The sequence below is a fragment of the Anarhichas minor genome, unplaced genomic scaffold (genome assembly GCF_050575085.1).
Source record: "Anarhichas minor isolate MPS153535 unplaced genomic scaffold, ASM5057508v1 ptg000033l, whole genome shotgun sequence".
Lineage (NCBI taxonomy): Eukaryota > Metazoa > Chordata > Actinopteri > Perciformes > Anarhichadidae > Anarhichas > Anarhichas minor.
The window spans coordinates 5,272,501-5,295,182 of NW_027466479.1; the positions used below are offsets into that span (position 1 = coordinate 5,272,501).

Genomic DNA, 22,682 nt, shown 5'->3' on the forward strand with positions numbered 1-22,682 from the left:
GAATGAACGGCGTAAAAAAAACTGAACTTGCTCCGACCGTTTTTATTTTTGTTTCACACGTGTCCTAGTGGTCAGTTTCATCATGTGGTTCGGAGAAAGTTGATACACATATCTACATATTCAGTACGACAAGTGGAGAGCAGATTCCCGTGAAGCAGAAGGCCCATAAAACCACAGCAGCTGGAACATTGACGGGTTTTCATCGACATTAAATGTGTCTCAGATGAAACCTTTTCATTTAGACTCTGGTGCATTAACATACCAGATGATGGACATGCAGTGTGACCCCGTCTCTAATGATTCATGATTTCCAGACCTGAGCAGAAATATGGCTGAGCGTCTCGGACTCAACACAATGTGGGCTACATTACATGAGTTTGTATTAAAAAATGATTCGATAAGCAACAGCGTTTCTAGACAAGCTATACCATCAAAATGTCTATTTTTGTCTTCCTAACTGCTAATTATTAAGATTTAAAGGCATAAGCAGCTCTATAGGTGAGAATTAGGACACGTTCCAGCAGCACGTGGACCCAGAGACGACCAGTGCGCTGCTCGACTCCCATCATTAAATAACTGCTGACACAGTCGGTGGGGGGGAAGGACAGTGAGTCATGGGCTCACAGAGGAGGGAAGACTACGGGATGGTGAGGTGGACACTATCGGAGGATAATACGATAGGAGAGGAGGAGGTGAAAGGTGTGAGAGAGGTGGGGGGGGGGGGGGAGACAGCGGGAGGCGGGCGGTCATGATTTAAGACAGGGATTTTCACAAACGTGTGAGCACGAAGACACACTCGGGCCTCCTGTTCTGCTGTCACCCAGACTAACCAGCCCTTCACAGGAATGTCCATCTGCAGCTTCGGGTTTAGAGCCTCATAGCCCCCCTCTGCTACAACACTAGCACACGCGTGTATGTGTGTTCTCATCCCACGCCGAGACTATGTCAGCTGCTTAGGGACGGAGGGAGCCAGGGGCATGCAGGGGGATGTTGATGCCACACCTTAATGTGTGTGTGTGTGTGTGTATTTGTGTGTGAGGGTGGGGTGAGGAGACAGCTGAGATTCTAGATTGCACCCCAAAAAAGACTGGAATCAGAGGCATCCTGTTATGCAGGGTGTACACACACACACACTCACACATACCTCTCCACGGCCCGCAGAGCAACCCTAAATACAAACAGATTCCACAGTAGCACATATGTGCAGACAAGACGACCATGTATACACATGTACATGGTAAATAGCAATATTCTGACAGCGAACCAGGCTGCATCGTTTTGAGCCGGTTTCTCATAGAAAAACAAAACGCTTTCTTTAAATGTGAGAACCTAACTTTTTAAAATGTAAAATGTCTGAACACCAGCAGCTGTACAATAGCTTTGCTTAACAGGGCCAGTGTGTAGCATTTAGGGAGGATCTATTGGCAGAAATGAAAGGTAGTGACCATATTTGGAATGCGGAAGAGTGCCGTCGAGACGCCGGATACAGCTCTGGTAGCGGCAGCGACCTGTCAATCACAGTAAGCCCGCCCTAAAGCATACTCTGCTTTATGGTCTGTTTGACTCTAAATGGAGCATCATTTACTAAATGAACATCATGCTGTATTGAAGAAGACTTGAAACTAGAGATTGAGACCATAAACTCATGTTTACAATGTTTACTGAGGGAATAAATAAAGAGAGAAGTAGAGTCATTTTCTCATAGACTTCTATACAACCAGCCCCCTGGTGGACACTAGAGAGAATGCAAGTTAAAGACACTTCCACATCGGCTTCACTCGGCAGAACCGGAGGTTGCCGCATGGTCGGCCTCCGACGTCTCAGTTAGTTGCAATCTGCTACCTCGCCGCTAGTTGCTGCCAAATCCGACACGCTGGCCCTTTAAATAAAATAGTTCAACTCAGGAAAAGAAATCAATGAATAAGTAAACAGCTTTCAACTAGAAGCATTAGAAAGGCTTTCCGGTTGGTGCCAAAACCTAATTGAGGTTTTATACCCAAAAGGTTTTATTTACATATACGTATTGTTTTATGAACTAATGCTTATTTCTGACAGGAATGCTTATAAAGAAGAAGCAGACGGAGGAAGACTTTCACCGTCTCTCTCTCTCTCTCTCGTTGATCCAGTAATTCTCTGAGATCACCGTTGGAAGGTTTAAACAATAATCTGACTACATCACTTCCCACTCCCATGACCCCTTATTCCATGGCTAACCTCCGCCCATACCCCCCCCCCACCCAACACACACACCCCAAGTCCCGAGCCCCCTCGTCTTTCTAAGCATCGGCATGACATCATCCCTCTGGATTGGGAATGGGGTCTGGTGGGGGAGGGGGGAGGAGAGAGGGTGGCCTGGTCTGTTTTGGAGCCAGACATGTTTAGGTTTGAAAATGAGCCCGAGCTGGATCGGTTACAGAAAAAGAGAGAGAGGGGGGGGTAGAAGGTAGAGAGAGGTGGAAACAAAGCAGGACAGGAGGCGGGGTTTCAAAGAGTGGACCAAAGAGATATTCACAGCTTTTTTAGGACAGAGGCACATATGTGCTATGATATGGAGAGAAGATACAAATGATATAGTAACAAAAGGGTGAGATAGAGGACAGAGGCCCTCACTGTCTCCTCTTTCCCATTATTTCCGAATCTTTCTCCGAGCATCCTGCTCTCCATGACGACCTGCCGTCGTTCTCTCCCTTTGACTCGTATTTTTCTGTCTCATTCTCAACAATATGCCCCCTTCCCTGTGTTGTCCTCCTATAAATATCCCTCTAACCCCCCAGGTAGAGAGACAGACCATGTCTCCATGCTCTATATACTCCGCAGACAGCCGCTATTGAACATTCTACCCCTCCCACAGTCTGCCCGCTCCTCTGTGAGCTAGTCTTCACAGCGTTAATGGAGGAAAATGTTAATCAGTGCAAGGATAACATGATTAACACCTACATATCATATTATTCTGTCTGGGCTCAGTAATGCCTTCTTTTATTATTCTTTTATTTGCAACTTTTAATCATGTATGAAAATAAAACTCAACTGAAAGGATGTAGTGAATAGCTCGAGCTTTGAAGCTTCATTCGTAATGCAGACTCATGTGATCCAAACATTTCCAATTCAAGTCAAAGTTTATTGAAGAAAAAAAATATATATATGTTTTTATCGAACAAAATATTGTAATAATATTATCCTCATTAGTTGGCATTTAGGCTTTCAAAAACAACATTTTCACGGCAGTCAAAAAAACAGTTTGCTCCCAACACTGATGAGTTATTGAATTACTAAAGAAAGATAGTTATTTCTTTTCTGCAGGCCAAGCCACCAGTTATATTCCCTTTTATCTCTCTGTATCCGTTCAGGTTCCTCTAGTTTTCTTAGGTTTATTTATTGAATAATTTAAGATGCCACGGATTCTTGTCCAAAACGCTAATTACTCTAAAATCAATGCAGGGATCAGAAAGAAAACGGAAGAAGCCGCTTCTTAAAGATTTCCTTTGGTTTGATATTACAATTGTTCCATAGGAAGTGGTTTATATCCTGGAAAATACACATGAATTGTCCCTTAGAATCATGTCAACGTGTTGACTGATATATTTCTTAAAGCAGATTGTTAGTGTACCTGTAAACCTGCTCGATTCATTGAACTGTCCACCAGACAAAATACACACACATATATATACTGCTTCATATTCTCTCTCCCCCCCCCCCCCGCCCGCCCTCCAACACCTCTTTATCTCTCTCGTCTGTTTGTTCTCTGCCACACAATTACCCGGCTTGCTCTCATTAAGGCACCGCCGGGGGGGGGGGGGGGGGGGGACCAGAAACAGATGACTGCAATGATGAAGAAGAAACAAGCAGAGGGGTTAGTAGGTCAAGAAAGAGATGTAAAGGCAATGAAGAGGTTTCCCTCAATATCCAAATAATCAAATTAAGACGAGAGGAAAAAAAGGAGATGAGGCTGAAGAGAACCGGGAGAAAAAATGATCTCACGGAATGGAAAGCAGAACGTCCTTTGATCCACCCACACATCTCAACAGTGGAGCTGATAACCGTCCACAGGACGAGCAGAATCCTGCTACATTTTTCAAAGGCGTGTAAACTATTAGCTGTCCTATCAAATGACTCATCGATCGTTTGAAAGGAAAGAACAGGACCTTCTGGTGTGCCGGTTGTGCGTGGGGATTGGTTTTCTAAAGTGGACAGGATGTTACATCATGGCTCTTTAATGACAGTAGTCAAGACTGAAAGAGAGGTCTGTGCCTGTAAAGCCAGCAATGAAATACAATGGAGGTGCCAGCAAAGCGCATTCCTGAGGTCGGCTACGATGCACGTCTACATGGGGAAACAAACTACAGCCGTTTAAATCTTCATGCTTAAATATCACAAGACGGAATTTATGTGAAGCATAACAATACATGCAATTATATTTATGTTCAGATGAGTCTGTAAACATGGCCTTTCTAGCACTGATGTGTTTACGTCCACTTTGCTGCTTTAAAAAGAGGACAACTCTATATCCTGTATGAAAATATGAACAACACTTTTAGTCCTCAAACAGGTACTTTATAATACTCATCAAATAGAAACGAGCATCTCAACTGTCCTATAGAGGAAAGAAAAGCTTCATGATCCAGCAGCGTGATCAGGTATTTCATGTGTGTGACTGATCACGATCATGGACTCCTGACACACCACGAGAGTCCTCTCTCTCTCTCTCTCTCACACACACACACACACCATTACCTCATGGTCTCTAGAGGTATGAGCAAGAGAAGAGGATGGTACAGACACATCACAAATATTGAATGCAACTATTCAGGACGCACACACAGAGAACACATGTTACACTGAGAGTTTTCTGTTCATCTGAGCAAGTAACATTCAGTGGCATGATGGGAAAAGAGGAGAATGTGCACACAAGCGCGTACAACCTTTTCACCCCCTGAATTCAGTTAGAGACGTGAGAGATGCTGCAGAAAATACCACAGGAAAACCAATCCAAGCGGAATCATTCGGAAAGAGGGACTTCAGATTTCAATCACATTCTCTGACCATCAACGAACGCACAGTGATATCTTCTTCTACGGGACCTCATTGACATACTGCCGCTTGACACACTCATATCCATATACACCACATTCACACCTGTGTAAATAACCAGCAAGAAGAAGTCCACCCTACCTTAAACTCCTGCAGCTGCTGTTTGATCATCTCCACCTCTGTGCCGACCATGCCCTGAGAGTTCAGCCCGTCTTCAGCCCTTCCCAGCAGGCCTTGCAGCTCGCCCACCAGCCTGTAGAACTCCCGGACCCTCTCAGCCGCCTCCTCGATCTGGTCCAACCTGGCCTGGCCGCGCTCGCTCAGCTGGAGAACAAAGTACAGAAATAAAGGAACTCGTAACGAGATGAAACTGATTTAACTTTTACATCACATAAATGATGCCAACGCCATCATCATCGTCTTCCTCCACCCTCACCTTGCCCGCCTGGCGGCTCAAAGCCTCCGACTCCCTCCTGAGAGCCAGGAGGTCGGGGGAGGAGCCTTCCCGCCGCAGCATGGTGGTGCAGTCCGTCGTGTGACCGTCCAGCTCCGCCCTGAGGTCGGCCAGACGGGACAGGAAGCCCTTCAGGGCGTCGGCCTGAGAGGCCAGGGAGTCCGCGTCGCGTCCGACGGGGCTGAGGGAGTCCAGCTCGTCATCGAGGTCGGCGATGCGCGAGAACACGTCGCGTACGTGGGACTGAACCTCGCCGACGCCCTGTAGCCGGGACTCCAGGGAGGAGCAGCAATGCTCGATCTGACAGAGGAAAGAGAGCGAGAGAGGTGGAGGGAAAAGCCAAGTTAAATGTGTGCATCATCATAAAGTGCATCAAAGAAATTCACAAAATGAAACCTCTGCTTTCCAGCTGAAAGGCGTAGAATCATTTTTATCCAAGGTGTCAGACCGTATCGGAAAGAAAAACAAAGGTATCAAATCTGAAATCATGACTGAGCAGGTCCACTTTTCACTTTTTTTGGAGTGAAGTCGCAATATGTCACACGTCAAGTCACGGTTGTCGAGTGGCCAAAGAAAGCAGACATTTCGAATGAAAGGAGGACAGTGGTGCCGTTTCTGTGATGCACAAAAGGTCAACTAATCAAACACAGAGGAGCCTGTGTGAACGGAGCAAATCACCGGAACAGAGTAACGTGTGACCAATCAGAAGATGCTGCAACACAACGGCAAGTAGAAAAAGATGGTCTAATGTGCAAGAAAGAGACAGTAGAAGCATTATCTAAGAGGAGGGTGATCTGCATCATCTCTGCAGCAACGACATCCGATCAATATTTTAAAAAAAAGAAACAGAAACATCTCAGTGAATGAGTCGTCCAGTGGTTTTTATAGACAGTGAAAGTGAGAGTTCCTGTGATGGTTGTAACCTTAAATGGAATATCTGGGAGCTGGATTGCAGAAAATAGATGCGGCGCTGTGGGTGCTGAATTCACAAAGCTCTGGTTTACATTTCAAACTGTGATAAAGTGTTTAACGTCCACAATGACCATATATGACGACTGTAACTCAAATGGCCGAAACTCTTCTGTCAGCTACGGTTGTTCTGCGTTCCCTCAGCTCTACGACACTTGTCTGCTGAGCCCCTAAGAACATGTGGCCAAACAGCCTTGAGCATTTACTAGAATCTTTTTTTTGTTTTTGATTTAAAGTGTCCAATACCCACCCTACCACACTATTTAGTATGCCAGAAAAAATATTTTGTGTGTCAAATGCAGTATGCAAAAAAAACCTAAGATGTCCTTCTGCATCCGGTGCATTTTGCAGTATGCAAGCCGGCATGCTTTTCTGACTATTCTGACCCACAATCCATTGCGCAGCAGAGGACGTGTCACATCGACTGTGCCGCCTAGAGTGCGCAGACATTTGACAGCCTGATGGCAGCTCATCGACAGAGGCTGCTGGACGTAGAGAGATGCAGGGATGACGTATTGCTTTTAAGTCAACCCTCGACCAAAAGCCAATGGGATTTTTTCTGTTATATTATTGCAGAAAATAAGTGATACTTCAGCAAGATAATCTTTTTTAAGACACTTAAAAGCGTCAAGATTGGTGAGAGGGGTGTTTTACATTGGAGAACAAAACGTTGAAATCTCTTCAGCTTGTGTTCACCACAGACCTTATTTTAGGTGTCAAACCAAAAAGCCATTAAAATACCCATCGACTTTGAGACGAGGGAACTGGATGTACAAAAAAAGCATTTCATGTTTTTTGGACTCATTCCTGAAGCCCTTTATATAAGCGGGAGGGTCAAAGGTCAAGTCGTAGTATGTCCCTGTTGATTGCACACTGCATGCAACAGTACGGACTTTGGAAGGACCGCTGCAGTACTTTCCAACAGTAAATAGAAAAATGCTCCTCACCTTGTCAGTTACGCCATCATACTCTCTCTCTGTGTCTCTGGCCTGCTCCTGAAGCCTCTGTGCCCCCTCGGTGCTGCCTCCCAGCGTCTGGGGCGCGTCCTGTACCAGCCCCTGGGCCAGGTCTCTGAGGTAGACCACCTGAGGCTGCAGGGACCTCAGACTCTCCTGTTGACTTCTCAGCCGCTCCAGGCTCTTAGCACTGCATGCCTGAAGGGGAGAGAGGTAAACATGAATTGCCATCGACTTCTTTTTTGAAAGTACAATAAAAGTGACACGAGGACAATGTTTTACAGCACCTGTGGTCCCAGAGCCTCCTGGACTTCAATCTGGTGCTTGGCGGCCTCCAGCCTCCTCTCTGCAGCCTGCCGGCCCTCTTCAAACTCCTTCAGGCGGCCCGCTAGCTCCTCCAGCTGGGAGGTGCGGTTGTGGAGCCTCTCGCCAAGTCCGTCCACTCTGCGGTTCAGCTGGGCCTTCTCATCTCGTACCTGCAGAAAACCAGTTAGGTTTTTAAAAAATATATACATATAATTCCACAAGCATAAAAATAATGTAAAAAATATTTACTGAGAGTAGAAAGTCTGAAAACTGCATACCTCCTCCTCCCCGATGCAGCATTGTTCCAGCAGCTGATCTGCTGCAGTATTGAAGGTCTGGAGAAGAGGTTGTCGTCTTTCGAGGTCCAGTGCCAGACCCCGGGCCTTCTGCAAGGCTTCGTCCAGGGCCGCAGAGTTCAGCGATGGCTGGATCTCCCCGTCTTTCTGGTCGCACGCCGCTAACCACGGTATGAGCTCGGCCTTGAGCTGCTGGTAGGCTTCCGCTTTGCTCAGCGTGGTCTTCAACCTGCTCTCTCGCTCCGAGATCCCCTGGTTCAGCCCCTCCCAGTCCTGCTTCAGGGCGGCAAGGCGGGACTGCAGGGCGGACCGCTCGTCTCCGCCCGCGGGGAGGGTGGCGAGCAGCGACGCCCCCTCGGCTTGAATCAGCTCGTAGGAACCTCGCTGGCTGGCGACCGCGCGCTGGAGGTCGTCTGTCTGCGCGAGCAGGGAGCGGACGGCCTCCGGCTGACAGGGCAGAGAGTCGCTTGGGGACTCTCTGGGATCGGCCCGCTTGTCGAGCCAGGAGCGCAACTCCTCAAACATCTGCTGGAACTGCTGGGTGGACGACAGGGCGGCCTGGAGCTGAGACAGGCCGTCGGCTAGAAGAGAGAGAAAAGCATGAGGGATAACAAACGTAAACACTGAAAAACTAGTTCAAACAAATAGGATTTAGGGAGTTTTTGTAATATTTATCTTAGCTGACTTGCTCGTTGTGTACTTGTAATCCAAACAATATTCCCATTACAGGGATTACATTTGAAACGGAATATTGTTCGACTACATCAAACCTTAATTCATCAAGGTGAACCATCATCTCTCTGGAGAAAACACTATTGGCATATAAATCAAGCACAAATATACCAGAGCCCTCATTTTGCACACTTACTATATATCAACCACATAAAGTCCACAAACCTGCGCGCTCCTCCAAGTTCTTCAGCGGCCCGCTGACACTCTCCAGTCGTTTACTCAGCTCTTCCTTCAGGTATGGTTCGGCCACGATGGTGCTCAGCTCGCTGCAGAGCCGCTCGGCCTCGGCCAGCTCGGTGCGCCGTCTCTCCAGCTCCGAGCGGATCTCTCCGGTTTCTTGTAGGCGCCGTTTCAGCGCCTCGGGTTGGGCGCTGAGCGAGGCCTGACCGTCCAGCCTCTCAGCCAGAGCAGAAACGCTGGAGGAGAGCTCTCGGAGCAAGGCCTGAGCCAGAGGAGGAAGAGGAGGGTTAGAAGATGACACCGTCATGGTGACGGTTTAACGCGACGACATACAACCAATCTAGACTACAGTAGACTCACCTGGTACTGCCCGCTGGTTCCTTGGGCCTGGTCGATGTGGTTCGATCTCTGGGTCAGTCGGTTTGTGAGGTCCTCCCACTGCTGGGTGATAGAGCCCAGCTCGGACCGCACCTCCGCCAGGTCCTTGGGGTCCTGAGCAGAGTCGTCGGTCTGGGAGAGGATCCCCTCGGCGGACTGGGTCAGCTGCTCAAACTGTGGCCGCCTGGTCTCGAACTCTCGCAGCATGAACTTGAAGAAAGAAGATTATTCGGTTAATCAGGAACTTAAATATCGGGTTTCATTAAAAAAAAATAGAATTGCATTGACAGACTAATGCTGCGTTCACACCAAACGCAAAGTGAAATATCCAATCGCTTCGTTGCATTGACTTTGTATGTAATGTAGTTGCTTGAAAAAGGTTGCGATGCGTTTGGTGCGAACACAGCATAATGGAATATCTTAAATATTATAATGTGATTTGGAATTGAAATTGTACCATGTTGTCTTAAATATGCCAAGCCTTAAAATACGTTGTTATCCTCATAGTCAGCTTGCCTCCATGACTTAAGTAGATTTAAGTGTCAAAATAAGAGACATATGATCTAATAAATTAATGGAAAGTGTAGATATTTGTATTTACAGTGCAAGAAACTATTAATACATAGTAGCTGTTTTCATTATTCTGTGGTTTTCTTTTCATGTATTTCTCCTCATGATGGATTTTCTGCAGCGTCCGTCTCCGCTCACATACCTGTGCTTGTTGCTTCTGCGTGTTGAGCATGTTGGGGTCGATGCTCAGCGGCCCCAGCACGCTCATCATCAGCTCCTTCTCCCTCAGCCAAGGGCCCAGCTGGGCCGCCGCCGAGGCAAAGCTGCCCAGCCTGTCGGCACACGTCTCCAGCTCCGTCTGCCTCTGGGCCGCGGTCTGATTGGCTGTCTGCCAGCGGGAGTCTGGAGGAATATGACCAATAGAGGTGTGTTGGTGAGTGGGGGAAACGCAAAATGTTGATGAATGCGTGTATATGTTTTTGGAAGCAGGTCGTCATGAAGCGCATTCATTGTTACAAGTTAATGTCTCGTGTCCTTCCTTTTCTTTTGAAGTTGTCCAACATTAAAAGGTGCAATGTGTCCGACCCGTCCCGTCTTGTAATACCACTTGTACCAAAGGAGGCGACAGTGAGTCGCTGTAGCGTCCATTCTGTGCCACGTATTTGTTTGGAGCATGTGGCCTTTAAAGTCCTATTACAGCACAGTGGGAAAAAAGCTCACAAAACAATCTTTGTCCTTTGTCCCTCCTCCTACTCCTCTGTCTCTCCGACTCATGTTCTGAGCATCCTTCAGTGCTTGTGTGTGTGTGTGTGTGTGTGTAGGTGTGTGCGTGCATTCAGTCCACGTGGCTCTGAAAAGGCATTATAAAATATGAAATATGAAGGCCCCCTTCTTGGATTTCATATTAAATATTTCTATCTTGGTTACCTCATAGGAGGCCCGAGTAAAAATATCAAGTATGCGAGTGAACAAATAGCTCTGACAGGAACACTTCCCACTCTCTCCCTGGATAATATCGATCTCAGCTCCTCGCCATCTCTTAGAAAGAACGATTACAAATGCTGAGGCACAGTGCCACTTTGTTTTTAACGGTTTTCAGCAACACGCCACAGTAACAGCGCCTACTCGTTTCCTTTGTTTCTCAGTTTTAAGCCTTTACTACTTCAGTTTTTGCCTTTTGGAACCTGCATGATCTGAGACAGAGCTGTCATCTATCTAGTATCTTGAAAATGGCTGTCTCATCATCTTGTCATATGTCCTCATGTGTTTTTGTCATCTGCAGCACCTACCAATCTCTTGCAGCTGCTGTCTCCAGGTGTCTGCCTCAGGAGAATCAGGATTGTCAGCAATCAGCTTCCTCAGCGTGCTCTTCAGCTCCTCCACCTTCCCAGAGTGCTCGGCCAGCTCTGAAAGCAGGACCTTAAGGAGAAAGAGCATGACATGAACTTAAAACAACTTAAATATACCTCAACAAGAGAAGCACAAAACAAAATGTAGCCGCGAGCTGTTTTCAGGCTTCACAAAGCTGAGCGAAGTCACGTCAACTGGTTTCATTCTGTCTAAAGAAGGAGTGAGACCAATCACACACTGGTTTCATCATTACAGTTCACCAAGTTTGGTGATGTTTAAAAAAACTGTGACTGATTTATGGCCAAATAAGCACCAGGTACATGCACATGTTTTGGCGCCCCCTATTGAGCGATTTCAAAATAGTTTTACACACATGGTCCAACATTGTCAGGAAACATATCCTGTAAGTTTCCTGGTGATTGGACCAAAAATTTCCAATTTAGTCTGATTTGTGCTATGCCCCGCCCATTTTCTGCCTTTAGTATTTTTATTTATTGGTTTATTTGAACGGGACAGTGCACATTAATAAAAACATTTCTGCAAATGTGCCAGAGTTAGCCAAAAGGCTATTTTTCATCTGTAGTCCTAGTAGCGCTCCCTAGTGGCCCATTTGAATGAAACAATCAGAGTATGTTTCAGGTGCTTATTGAAACATATCCTGCCAGTTTTGTGATGATTGGACCAACGCTTGTGGAGTTTGATCTATGAATGTGTTGAGCCACACCCTTTTGAATTTCATTGGTCAGTGTCTTGAAATCACAATGAGATATCAACAAACTTTACACAACCTATAATGAGCTTGGTCCAATAATGATCTGAGAGACATTTGGTAGCAATCGGACTCTCGGTTTAGGAGGAAATGTCCAAAATATGTTCTTCAGTCATTTCAAAAGGTCAAAGAGGCTTTTCTGTGGAGCACACTGACCTGGAAATTTGTACCACATTTTAAGTCGGTCAGACTTGTGTGAGGGGCGTGGCCTTTCCAAAAATCACATTTTTCACAGCGCCATCATGTGGCTAATTAGAGTCATATTTCCTGCACATAATTTCCAGTTATTGGGCCGAGGTTCATGTTTCTAGCTCGTTCCAGCTCACTGGAATTTGAGCCACGGCACACAGTCGAGGTTTGAGCCCTAATTGGTTCATGAAAACGTGAGCGTTTTGATCTGTGAATTTAGATATCAGCAGATATGCTTGTGTCAATGTGGGTACTATAAAAACTGAAAATGGGTAGAAAGGTGACCAGGTAGGAAGGGTCATAAAACAGGCCCTGGAGATGGACCCGGTCCTCTACCTTGTTTTCCTGGGCCTGGGCGCGTACCGCCTCAGGCTTGGAGGGGGAGGCGGTCTGTCCCTGCTTCAGGCTGTGCTCTCTATCCGTCAGCCAGCTCTTGAGCTCGTCGGTGCCCTGACTGGCCTTCTGCCTCAGCTCCAGCGAGGTCTTCTGGCAACCGAGGCGCTCCTTCAGCTCCCCGCCCAGCATCTCATATTGACCGTTCACATCGGACACGGCTATCTGGAGCTCCGTCAGGTCTGAGGGCACAGGAAGAGGACGGAGAGAAACTGCTGGGTGATTAGCGAATAGGGAGAGAGATTAGCAGGCAGGGCGGATTCAGAAAATAAAATAAAAACAGGTAAGTAAAGCAAGTTAAGTAAAGTCAACAGAAATATAAACCAGTAAGGTTAGGCAGCCCAGATAAAGGAAGTCCAGCAGATCCTGATGTTAAAATATGTTTTTTAAATTCAACAAATTTGCCACTGACAGATGTTTTGCACGGACATACAGTTGACAGAGACGGGACAGTATAGGACACTGGAAACAGTGAAACACATCAGTAATCTCTCAAAGTGACCAGAAACCATCAACACCAATATAACTGGAGAATTATTCAATCAGGTTTATGTTAGAGACTCGTTTTCAGGAGGCAATACATAAGTAGAGAGAGAGAGAGAGAGAGAGAGAGAGAGAGAGCGAGAGAGAGAGAGAACGAGAGAGAGAGAGAGCTCACCTTTACAGGTGTGAATGCCATTGACACTGCTGGGACCTGATGAGCCATTGATGTGAGGAGCACCTGGGAGAGAGACACACACCTGACTGAGCCAGTGGCACCACAACATACACTCGCACAAGCAATGGTCAGACACAAAACAGGGCCAGTGACGTGTTCAGAAATTCGGACACAATTTAAGTTCTGTACGACCTCCACAGCTGCAACGTTGTGATGGGGTCAATGTAGGTCAAAAAAGAAATAAAAAAGAAATTACAAAACCAGGGAATAATGTCTAGATTAAAGTCATACATTTACCAGAAAAAAGTGGTAGATTTATGAGAAATAAAACAAAAAACTAAGAAAAAAAAGAATATTCTCTGAGATTATCATCAATTTGCGAGAAATAAATCAGAACAATTGTGTTTTTTTGTGTCAAGGAACCACATCGATTCACTTTGGATCAAACTCAGCACACCACAGACGCCCAAACACCGTCACACTGCCAGTCATCTGAATTTCATTGCACATAAAATAATGTTTTTATGGTAAGGATAATCTGGAAGGATAATCTCTCTAATATGCCGTCGTACAACAGCACCAGGGAGCACAAATACTTCAGAGCTCGGCAGGAGAACTGAGGACGTCGCCAAAAAACCCAGTGGAATCAGATGACAGGAGAGGAAAGACATGGAGGATGGATACCCATAGATTAATCAATCAATTTGCGTAATATCTCAAATTTCAACCTATGCAATTGTTTCCTTTCTGATCCAATCCTAATAATCACAAAAGTGCATTTTCTGTTTATTTTAAAATTGGACTTTTAACTAATGATATTTTCTTCTGCCTTCCACAAGAAAACCTGTGAATGATATTTACTAATTATAGACTTATGCTGCCCACGCGTTCATCCTCAGTTTTTAATTTTCTATGTTGCTCGCGGGTCAAATCATTTCATAACCTCTTGGTGACTTTTTCCACCCGCCTACATCATCTTTGAATCTCAAATCACTTCCAAAATGCTGAGGGCGGGTTTGGCTGCGTCTCTTACCCGTTTTGGTCTGAGGAGTGGTGACGTCGATGATGAGGGTCTCCAGCTCTGAGCCCGTCTTGTTCAGCTCCTGAACCCGTGATCCCTGAGACTCCCAGTCATTCAACAAGTCCTGGAGGCAAAATGCATTTTGCTGAGTCGTGGTGCTTTGAGAGAACATTATATAGTAAGTGAATTAAAACAGCGTGTTCCCTAAATGTTTCCCTTTTCCTCATGTTAAAAAGCGGCAGGTGCAAAGCTTTTGTTTCAAGACCCACCGTGAGCTGCTGGACTCTCCTCTGCAGGCCCTCTGTGTTGAGGTTGGCCTCTTTGGACGGCAGCTGGTCCTGCCCCGTCTGAAGCCACCTGGAGAGGGAGCCAGAGAGTCCGCGGAACTGGAGCAGCTGCTGCTCACAGGCCTGGATCGCAGCGAACCTGCGAGGGGACAGAGGAGGAAGAGGATGGTGTGAAGAAGAGTCGGAGAAGGAAGGACGCGGTGAGAGAGCGGTTGAGGAGGAGGTGCATGAAGAGGGGACAAAGATGAGGAAAAGAGGCGAGGACAGAGTAGAGAAAATTCAGCTTAAGTCACATCTTTATGTTTTCAACTCAAATGAAAGCAATCGTTTGGTCTCTCTCACGGTATTTTTTACATTATATGCTCTAAAGAAAGAATACACAAAGCACTATCAGCAGGGATAATTAAAGGTCCACTCTGGCCAGCGTTAGCGCGGCCTTGACCTCCCCTGCTTTGTATGTGATCTGTCTCCAGCGCCGGCTGGAAAAGTGCTCGGAGGAGTCTGCCGTCTGGCTTTGAGGTGTATCATTATCATGCTGCTATTTTCTCCCCCCTCAGGAGTGGAGGCTGGGAGACATCTGAGCGGGACGTTTATAGGACGGACAATGAGCCGCGTCCAGCCTGCTTATATTAGCACCCTCCGGCCTGCTCGTCAGCTCACACACACACACACACACACACACACACACACACACACACACACACACACACACACACACACACACACACACACACACACACACACACACACACACACACACACACACACACACACACACACACACACACACACACACACACAACAGCAACCAACAGCTGTGGAACATCAGTCAACACACTAAATAATCCCGACATCATGTACAGTGTGTTCTGTAAGATAACAAGCTACGGACACCCAGAACATATTCAAATATGTCCATAAAACTACTCCCATTTATGAGATGACTGGCTCACTAAACTCAAGTGTAATCCAATAAATCTGCACCAGACTGATGGTATTTATAAATTCACAGCACCCCCCCCCCCCCCCCCCCCCTTCTGACGGGCCTCTGAGGCTGCTCACTGATACCTCGTCAGACGAGGTCGGCATAGCAACTGGTGCTCCGGGAAGGCTACACATTTAGAAAAGAAATGTTGGAATATGCCAGCGGCTTGGTCTGTTCTGCAGGCCGATCATATCCAATCAAAACTTAGTATTCTGTCTCTAAAGGTTATCTGGTTTGTTGTCAGTCGAACTGGAAGTGACCCATGTCATGTTTCAACTATCCAGCTAAATGATTGATATCCTAACGGCTTAGTATTTGGTGCCCCCTTGTGTCTGTAATGGGACACTGCCGAATTTTTGAGAAAGGGTTTAAAAAGGTTCAGACTGATTTTGTTCTTAAGATAATCATTCCTATTACTCCCATTGTTATATGTAACCTTAATTATTAATAATATATAATAATATTTCCTACTGAGGCAAAGCAACCATGTTGAAGACCAGCACATTGATTTGCGTCCATGTTTTGGTGTTAACCAAAAAGGGACAAAACGGCATGAAAATGATTAAGACTTACAGTTAAGGCTGCATTAATAAAAAAGAGGCACTTCTCTCATGTTCAGTGAACATGTTTACCTTGTGCTGACATTGGCTTCCAGCTGGGTGAACTCATCAGACACTCCTTGGACGTTATCCAATAAGCTTCGAGTGTTGTTGAAGGCTTTCGATTGGCTGAGCTCGGTGCCGAGGTTGCAGAAGGACTTCAGCTGGCTGGCTTCCTGCTCCAGCTCGGACCTGACCTCCTGAGAAGAAGGACCAAAGTGTTGAATGGACCGACAGTGTCACTGATCCACTGATGCCCAGAGAGGCTTTAAGAGGTCTTAGAACCTTGAAATCATTCAACTCAAGTAGGGCCGTACAGTAGATGACCTATATAAAACAATTTGACGCCCCTGCTGACCTCAATGGTCTGCCTGTAGTCGTCCACGCTGCGGTCCGGCTGGCCCGCCGGGCTCAGAGCCTTCAGTCGGCTTTGGGTGAAGGCCCGGAGGTCGATCCCCAGCCGCTCGTAGCCCTCCAGCCTGGGCAACAGCCCTTTGAGCTCAGCCTCCCTCTCGGCCTGGCTAGCCTGTGCTGCGGCGTAGCGCTGAGTCAGATTATCGAGAGCGCCCTGGAGGCCGGAGGCCGTGGAGGCGTCAGAGCTCTGGACCAGTTTGGAAATGGACTCTCGCGTTGCCTCCACGCTGCCCTGCCTGGACAGCAGCTCCTGGCGAAGTTTCTGGGGAAAGACGAGGAGACTTAGAATGCAAACTCCAGTAAATATTTAGATTCCTAGATGCGACGTGTCAACAGCAACCTGCAGCGTTTCCTCTGGGTTTACTCCTACCTGGTTCTGTGTCATGGCGTCTTGAACGGCCTGTGCGGTGGGTTCGACTGGTCCGGGATTCAGAACCAGTTTCTCCAGCCAGCTCAGCAGACCCTTGAGGCCCTCCTGGACGCTGACGGACTGGGCCACAGCCGTCTGCAGCTGCTCGGCCCGTTCTGACACGGACGCAGAGAGGGAGCCAAACCTCTTCTCTAAACCATCTGAAAAGAAGGAGTGGGGGGGCAAAATAAAATGTTACCTTTTTTAAAATCACTCCATCCACTTAACTCCCATTCAGGAGCAGCTGTCAGAGGATAAGACAGATTGGGTGAGTTATATTACCTGCAGCACAGAGGATGTCAACAGCTTTCAGGGAAGGAGACTCGTCCGTGCTGACCAGATCTCTTCCTGCTCTCTTCACCTTCTCCAGCTGCACCGAACGCTCGGCCAGCTCGTCCTGCAGCAGCTGAGGACAGGTGACACACTCCAGAGTCAAAAAAAAGGACACAGTTCCCACATTTCCACTATAGTGTTAAACGACTTTTTCCAGATATTCATTTCCTTAAGAACTTAACATGAGGTATCGGACGGAATAAGATTTCCCTTTCTTCCTTCCTTCCCTCACCCTGTGTTTATGATCATGTTTGTGATCTGTGCTTCACCTGTACTTGTCGTAGTGTGTCCTGCAGGTTCTGGGGGTCCGTCTCCCCGCTGGGCTTGGCTATGCTTTGGTTCTGTTCTTGAGCACTCAGCCAAGAGTGGACGGAGACGACCTCATCCTGGTACTGCTGGTACTGCTCCAACAGGCCGGACAAACGGCCGCCCAACTCTGTCGACTGCACGCACCGACAGAGAGTTTCAGTGTGTGTGTGTAAATTCAAGACAAAAATGCAAGAACTAAGAAATTCTAGTATCCCTCACCTTGGTGTGCAGGCTTGTGTATCTGTGGTTGGCATCCTGCAGCTTGTCAGTTACCAGCTGCTTGGTGCTGTCCAGGGCCGGGTCTGAACCGCCTACTTGCTCCAGAGCTCCTTGGACAGAGTCCAGAACCTTCTGACCCGAGATGGAAACAAAGCGCAGGTCCGCCTTGTGGCAAATCACATCCTCAGCCAGCTGGAAATACAGATACGTTTACAGGTCAGTTGGGGACAAATTCACGCAGACGTGTGCAGTTACAAAGATAATTACAAAGACATGAGCGTTAATGGAAAGTATTAACTTTCCAGAATGGCTGAGAAAAGATATAAAACATAGCAAATGTGATCTCAAGGGACTTTTAAAAAAAGGACAATTATCCCAAACTGCTTGAGTGGAGTTTCTCAGTGGCTCCCAGATGAGAGAGCGATAGTGAAAGTGTAAATCAGGGCACGTCAGGGGGTACGGATGGATGGATGCAAACCGAGCATGGGAAGTCAGTTTGTTGACATATTCAGCACCGTTGCCGTTTGCGCTATTAGCACCATTAGCTTTGATCCGACCGGCTCAGCTGTCAGATGTTGAGAACCATTTGGAGGCAATGGATAATCTTCCTAACACATTACACCTTTAAAACAGCTTTTTTAAAATATTTTGTATAGCTGCTGAACGTTTACGTGTGTCCAAGGTTTTTTTGGATAATTTTAAACCGGCAAAATTTAAGTTGTGGTCTGGAGAATGTTTTTTCTCAACACTGAGCAGAGTTCACACTGTTCCAGGGGCGTGTCCTACTTTCTCTGGAGAGGGACGGACAGGTTACGGTTCAAACCAGATTTTATACCGGTGCTGCAATTCATTTGTTTTTCCTGGGTGGCAACATTGACATGTCTCTATATATCTTGCTGATCGTAAAATTTGGTCTGACATGACTGAACTGCTCCCTCTTGTGGACAATCTGCAGCCTGTTAAATGGGAACGATAAACACACGCATACAATCACACTCATGTTTGTGATTCAGTTTGTTAGAATGGAAATATAAAAAAAGGGGAATGAATAACATTACACAATAAATAGAAAAACGTCCGTTATGTTATTAACAAGTGTACCTTTCTGTGCTCCTCTAGTCTGCCCTTCAGTCCTTGTGCGTCGGTTTCTCCTTCCGCCAGGGAATGTAGTTCCTGTTCATTTTGTTCCAGCCAGGCACCTAAACTTCCATGTTCTTGGAGGAACTTTGTCAGCTCATCCTTCAGAGCCTCAGACTTCCTCAGACGGTCCTGGAAGAAATTGTCACAACAGTTGGAGTCAGGTAGCTATAAGAAAATATTAAAGGTGAAACCCAGAGACTGTCACTGGCATCCAATTTGCAATGACATAAAAGGTCCATATATCACACATCAGCACATAAGGCAGGTCACATAAATAGGTCAGGAGGCCTTGCTGCAGACTTAACACACATCTGTATTCATTTTGAGTACCTGGCAGCTCTGCAGCCGCTCCTGGTGCTGGGCCTGCAGCTGGTCCAGGGCGGCCCGGAGACGCTGCTTCTCTTCAGGAGGCACAGCGGAGTCGGGCTGGTCCAGAAGGGAGCGGGTCGACTGTGCGATCTGAAGCAGCTGGGCCTGTTGAGACTGGAGCTGCTGAAGCTCCGCCTGGGAGAGAGATCGAAGGGTCAGGAACTTTGTGACGTTGTTAGGTTCTAAAGTCAGAAATCTGCTGCACGTGGAGCAGAGGTTCCAAACCTGCAGCGCCTCTGTGTGTGACATCACAGCGCCCTCTGGCTGTGAGAACGGCGCATCGGCGAAATCTTGGGCCACTCCGGATCCAACTGCTCTTCCGCCTGGTTGGTTGAGGGAGGACAACTCGTTCAGCAGAGAGTCTATCTGGCCCTGGGTCTCCTGGAGATCCTCCACAGCCTTCGCCTGGAGGGAAGGGGAGAAAAAAGGGGAGGGTGAGTACAAAACAAGCTACATGCAAACAATAATACACATCTTTTTATAGTCTGTAACCACTCCTCTACTCACCCTTTGTGTGTTCTGCTGTACAGTGGTGTTGATGGCCGTGTCCAGCTCTGACAGCGACGTGTTTGCTGAATCTTTAAGGGCGCTGTACTGCTCCTTCATTCTCGTTAGCGCACCCTGGAGGCTCTCCCGCTCCTCTGGGCTCAGATTCTCTCTCCGGTCTGCCAGGAGCTCCTCCACGGAGCGGATGGTCTCGGCGATGCCCTCCTCTTTGGTCTGGAGGTCCTTCTGTGCTTCCTGGATATCGAGGCAAAATGTATTTGGTCAAAATAGTAAACTAAGAAGGCAAATTTAGTGAGTTAAAATGCTAATATTAGATTATAAGTGAGCTGAATGTACATATAGTCATTATGTAGTCATTTCGGTCCTTTGCCCTTTAGATTCTAGACATTTCGTACCTTCAGTCTTTTCTGCTTCTCCTGCAAGGCGTTCACGTCACATGACTCCGCTCCACCTTTCTGACTGGCCAGTAGGCTGGCAGCTCCAGCCAACCACTTGGTGAGGCCTTCTAGTTTCTGAGAGCATTCGGCTTTCTGCTGTTGAACCACCTGAGGGAAGTGAGCGAGTAGAGGGGGGGGGGGGATAGACCCATAAAGAGAGAACATGTGAGGAAAATGGATGCTGACACGAGTCCATCACAAGCACTTAACACTGGATCATGTTGCAGGAACAGACTCTTTAAGTTGTTGATCTAAACCACCAGTTTTTACAAATTCAATGTAATTCTTGTGTAGTGCACACTTTGCCAAGCTTTGAGCAGTTTGTGTCCAGAGTTCACGCTCACACACATACGCAGACATACAAACACACAAAGTATCTTCACATCAACATGTTGGTCAAGCGACAACAGACGACACAAATCAAACAAATACACGTTTATTTGCCGTTTTTCCTCTTTCCCCTCCGCATTCCGGTGAGACAAGAGGAAAAACAGTTAAGCGCCGTAGCCAGCGAGGCCTTTTCTGCTATCAGATCTCTAGCCTTTGTTACCGCCGTGACACAAGCGATTTCCTTCAGTGGCAATCTGGAACAGCAAGGCAAACAGGTTAATAAAACACGTTATAGAGACATGCAGAGTAGCAAACACACTTGCATTAAAAGCCTGTGTGGTAGGATTGAGGGTGGCGATACTGTCCATGTCATGTGGCAAAGCTTTGGCAACAAGAGCAGCACTGGGTTGCTTTCCAGCTATCGAATGTTGAGAATAGGTTTGAGGTGATGTATGATGGCAGTGCGAGTTAAATGGAGGTGGAGGTTAGCTCAGTTATGTCAGGCTTTTACAGTTTCTACTGTGAAATGAGTTTGATGTGATTTTATAGAACGTGAGTACTATGAACTTGTGTAAGAAAGCTTGGCGATAGTTTACAGCATGACAAATGAAGCTGTGAAATATAGTCCAGTCAAGCTAACCGCATTTATAATGTATTAGTGAGAAACAGCGGCGCGTTTCAAACCATTCCCACTCAATGGTCTTTTTCCAAACCTCTCTCTCCCTTGCACTCCGCCTGTCTTTGTCCTTCTCCTCTTCTTTCACTCTCTCCCTGCGCTGCCGATCCTCCTCCCTCGCTCTCTGGGCGGAGAGGGCGTCGGCCCAGGCCTGGGCTTGGCCTGATGCCAGGTGGAATGCCCTCTGGAGCTGCTGGAGCTGCCCCAGGAGCCGCCGGCTCTGCTCGGGGGCCAGGTCCTGGGCCCGCTCCGAGATGAACACCTGGATGTCAAAGGCCGCGTTGTTGACCTCACCGGAGCGAGCCGTCAGAGCGGACTGGAGCTCCTGAAAGGAAAGAGTAAGGAAAGGGGTAGATACGTTATTCCTCCATAGCTCTAAGGGTGGTGCAAAGAGACAAACAGAGTCTCAGATTGTTACCACATGATCCACGGACAACTTGCCTTGCAGAGATTCAGCTGCTGTGTGAGCTGATCACGATTGTCATCTTTCTCTGCCTTCTCCATTTTTTCCATCCCCGCCATTCCACTGTTCATCTGAGCCTCTGTCTCCCGCAACCAAGAGAGCAGACTCTCCACTTGTCCTCCCAGTGACTTCTGCTCAGCTGTTACCGCCTCCTGAGAGAAACGCAAGAGTGATTCAATTAAAAAATGTACAAAGAGGAAACGAGGACTTTTTCTGAACCCAAACAGGGTAATTCATCTAAAAAAATCAAATAAGAATTATGGTTCCAAGTCACCTCTACGACAAATGATCACCTAGTACACAAGTTATTTTCCTGCTCCTTTTACCTTATACGAGTCTCTATGGTCTCGTAGACTTTGCAGAATGCCCTCAGAAAGTGCTCTGGCAGCCTCGTACCCTCGAGCCAAGCTCCGCCTGTCCTTCTCCAAGGCCAATAGGAGCTGTGGAGGAACGTCTTTGGGTTGGGGCGTCAACAGCTCCTGAGCGGCCTCCACTTCCTCGGTGACCGTGGGCTCCAAGTCACGCAATTCGAGGTCCAGAGTCTGAGAGACGGATTAAGAAAAGGAAACAAAGGTTTTCTTGATGCGCTTTGTTTTTTTGAGACTAATCCACTAATCAGCTTTTTTATTTGTCTCACTCTCGGAACCAAATGCACAACGGAAACTGCAAAATAATTCAAGCGTCAACAAACGTACATTCACGTTGGCTGGCGTCACATTCATTTAACAGCATATCTCTACCAGGTAAATTTGCCTATTCTGTCACCTCAGTCTGTCTGATGATGTCATCCAAGGCGATGAGGCTGCGGCCGACAGACTGCTGTTGCTGCTGTTTGAGTCGGACCTCAACGTGTCTGATCATGGAGAGCAGGGCTACAATTCGCTGGTCATGCTCCAAGCACTCCTGACGCATTAATGCCGACTTTGGGAAAAAAAAATAAAATATGATAAAACATAATTACATGTATGTATAACTGTAGGCAGCATAGAGCTTCTTCTTAAGAAATGTCTATATAT

The 22,682-nt window shown here is 47.0% G+C and overlaps 1 protein-coding gene across 22 annotated transcripts in view; it reads right to left on the reverse strand.

The window, feature by feature from the left end:
* Positions 1–22,682, reverse strand: part of macf1a (microtubule actin crosslinking factor 1a) — a 187,635-nt gene that overhangs the window by 50,494 nt on the left and 114,459 nt on the right. For 17 of the 22 annotated variants that reach the window (XM_076105551.1, XM_076105550.1, XM_076105553.1 and 14 more), the window contains 28 exons: positions 22,432–22,587; positions 21,993–22,208; positions 21,645–21,818; positions 21,241–21,528; positions 20,156–20,305; positions 19,761–19,994; positions 19,479–19,658; positions 19,215–19,388; positions 18,846–19,013; positions 17,745–17,936; positions 17,486–17,659; positions 17,166–17,289; positions 16,845–17,044; positions 16,419–16,736; positions 16,094–16,260; positions 14,459–14,615; positions 14,202–14,313; positions 13,169–13,231; positions 12,454–12,722; positions 11,099–11,228; positions 10,012–10,211; positions 9,282–9,509; positions 8,907–9,183; positions 7,992–8,590; positions 7,695–7,883; positions 7,399–7,605; positions 5,465–5,782; positions 5,170–5,352 (listed from right to left, as the gene is read on the reverse strand). In XM_076105551.1, the coding sequence (XP_075961666.1) occupies positions 5,170–5,352; positions 5,465–5,782; positions 7,399–7,605; positions 7,695–7,883; positions 7,992–8,590; positions 8,907–9,183; positions 9,282–9,509; positions 10,012–10,211; positions 11,099–11,228; positions 12,454–12,722; positions 13,169–13,231; positions 14,202–14,313; positions 14,459–14,615; positions 16,094–16,260; positions 16,419–16,736; positions 16,845–17,044; positions 17,166–17,289; positions 17,486–17,659; positions 17,745–17,936; positions 18,846–19,013; positions 19,215–19,388; positions 19,479–19,658; positions 19,761–19,994; positions 20,156–20,305; positions 21,241–21,528; positions 21,645–21,818; positions 21,993–22,208; positions 22,432–22,587 (5,847 nt within the window). The remainder of the gene's footprint in view (positions 1–5,169; positions 5,353–5,464; positions 5,783–7,398; positions 7,606–7,694; positions 7,884–7,991; positions 8,591–8,906; positions 9,184–9,281; positions 9,510–10,011; positions 10,212–11,098; positions 11,229–12,453; positions 12,723–13,168; positions 13,232–14,201; positions 14,314–14,458; positions 14,616–16,093; positions 16,261–16,418; positions 16,737–16,844; positions 17,045–17,165; positions 17,290–17,485; positions 17,660–17,744; positions 17,937–18,845; positions 19,014–19,214; positions 19,389–19,478; positions 19,659–19,760; positions 19,995–20,155; positions 20,306–21,240; positions 21,529–21,644; positions 21,819–21,992; positions 22,209–22,431; positions 22,588–22,682) is intronic. The other 5 variants (XM_076105558.1, XM_076105559.1, XM_076105557.1 and 2 more) reach the window with 1 other exon arrangement.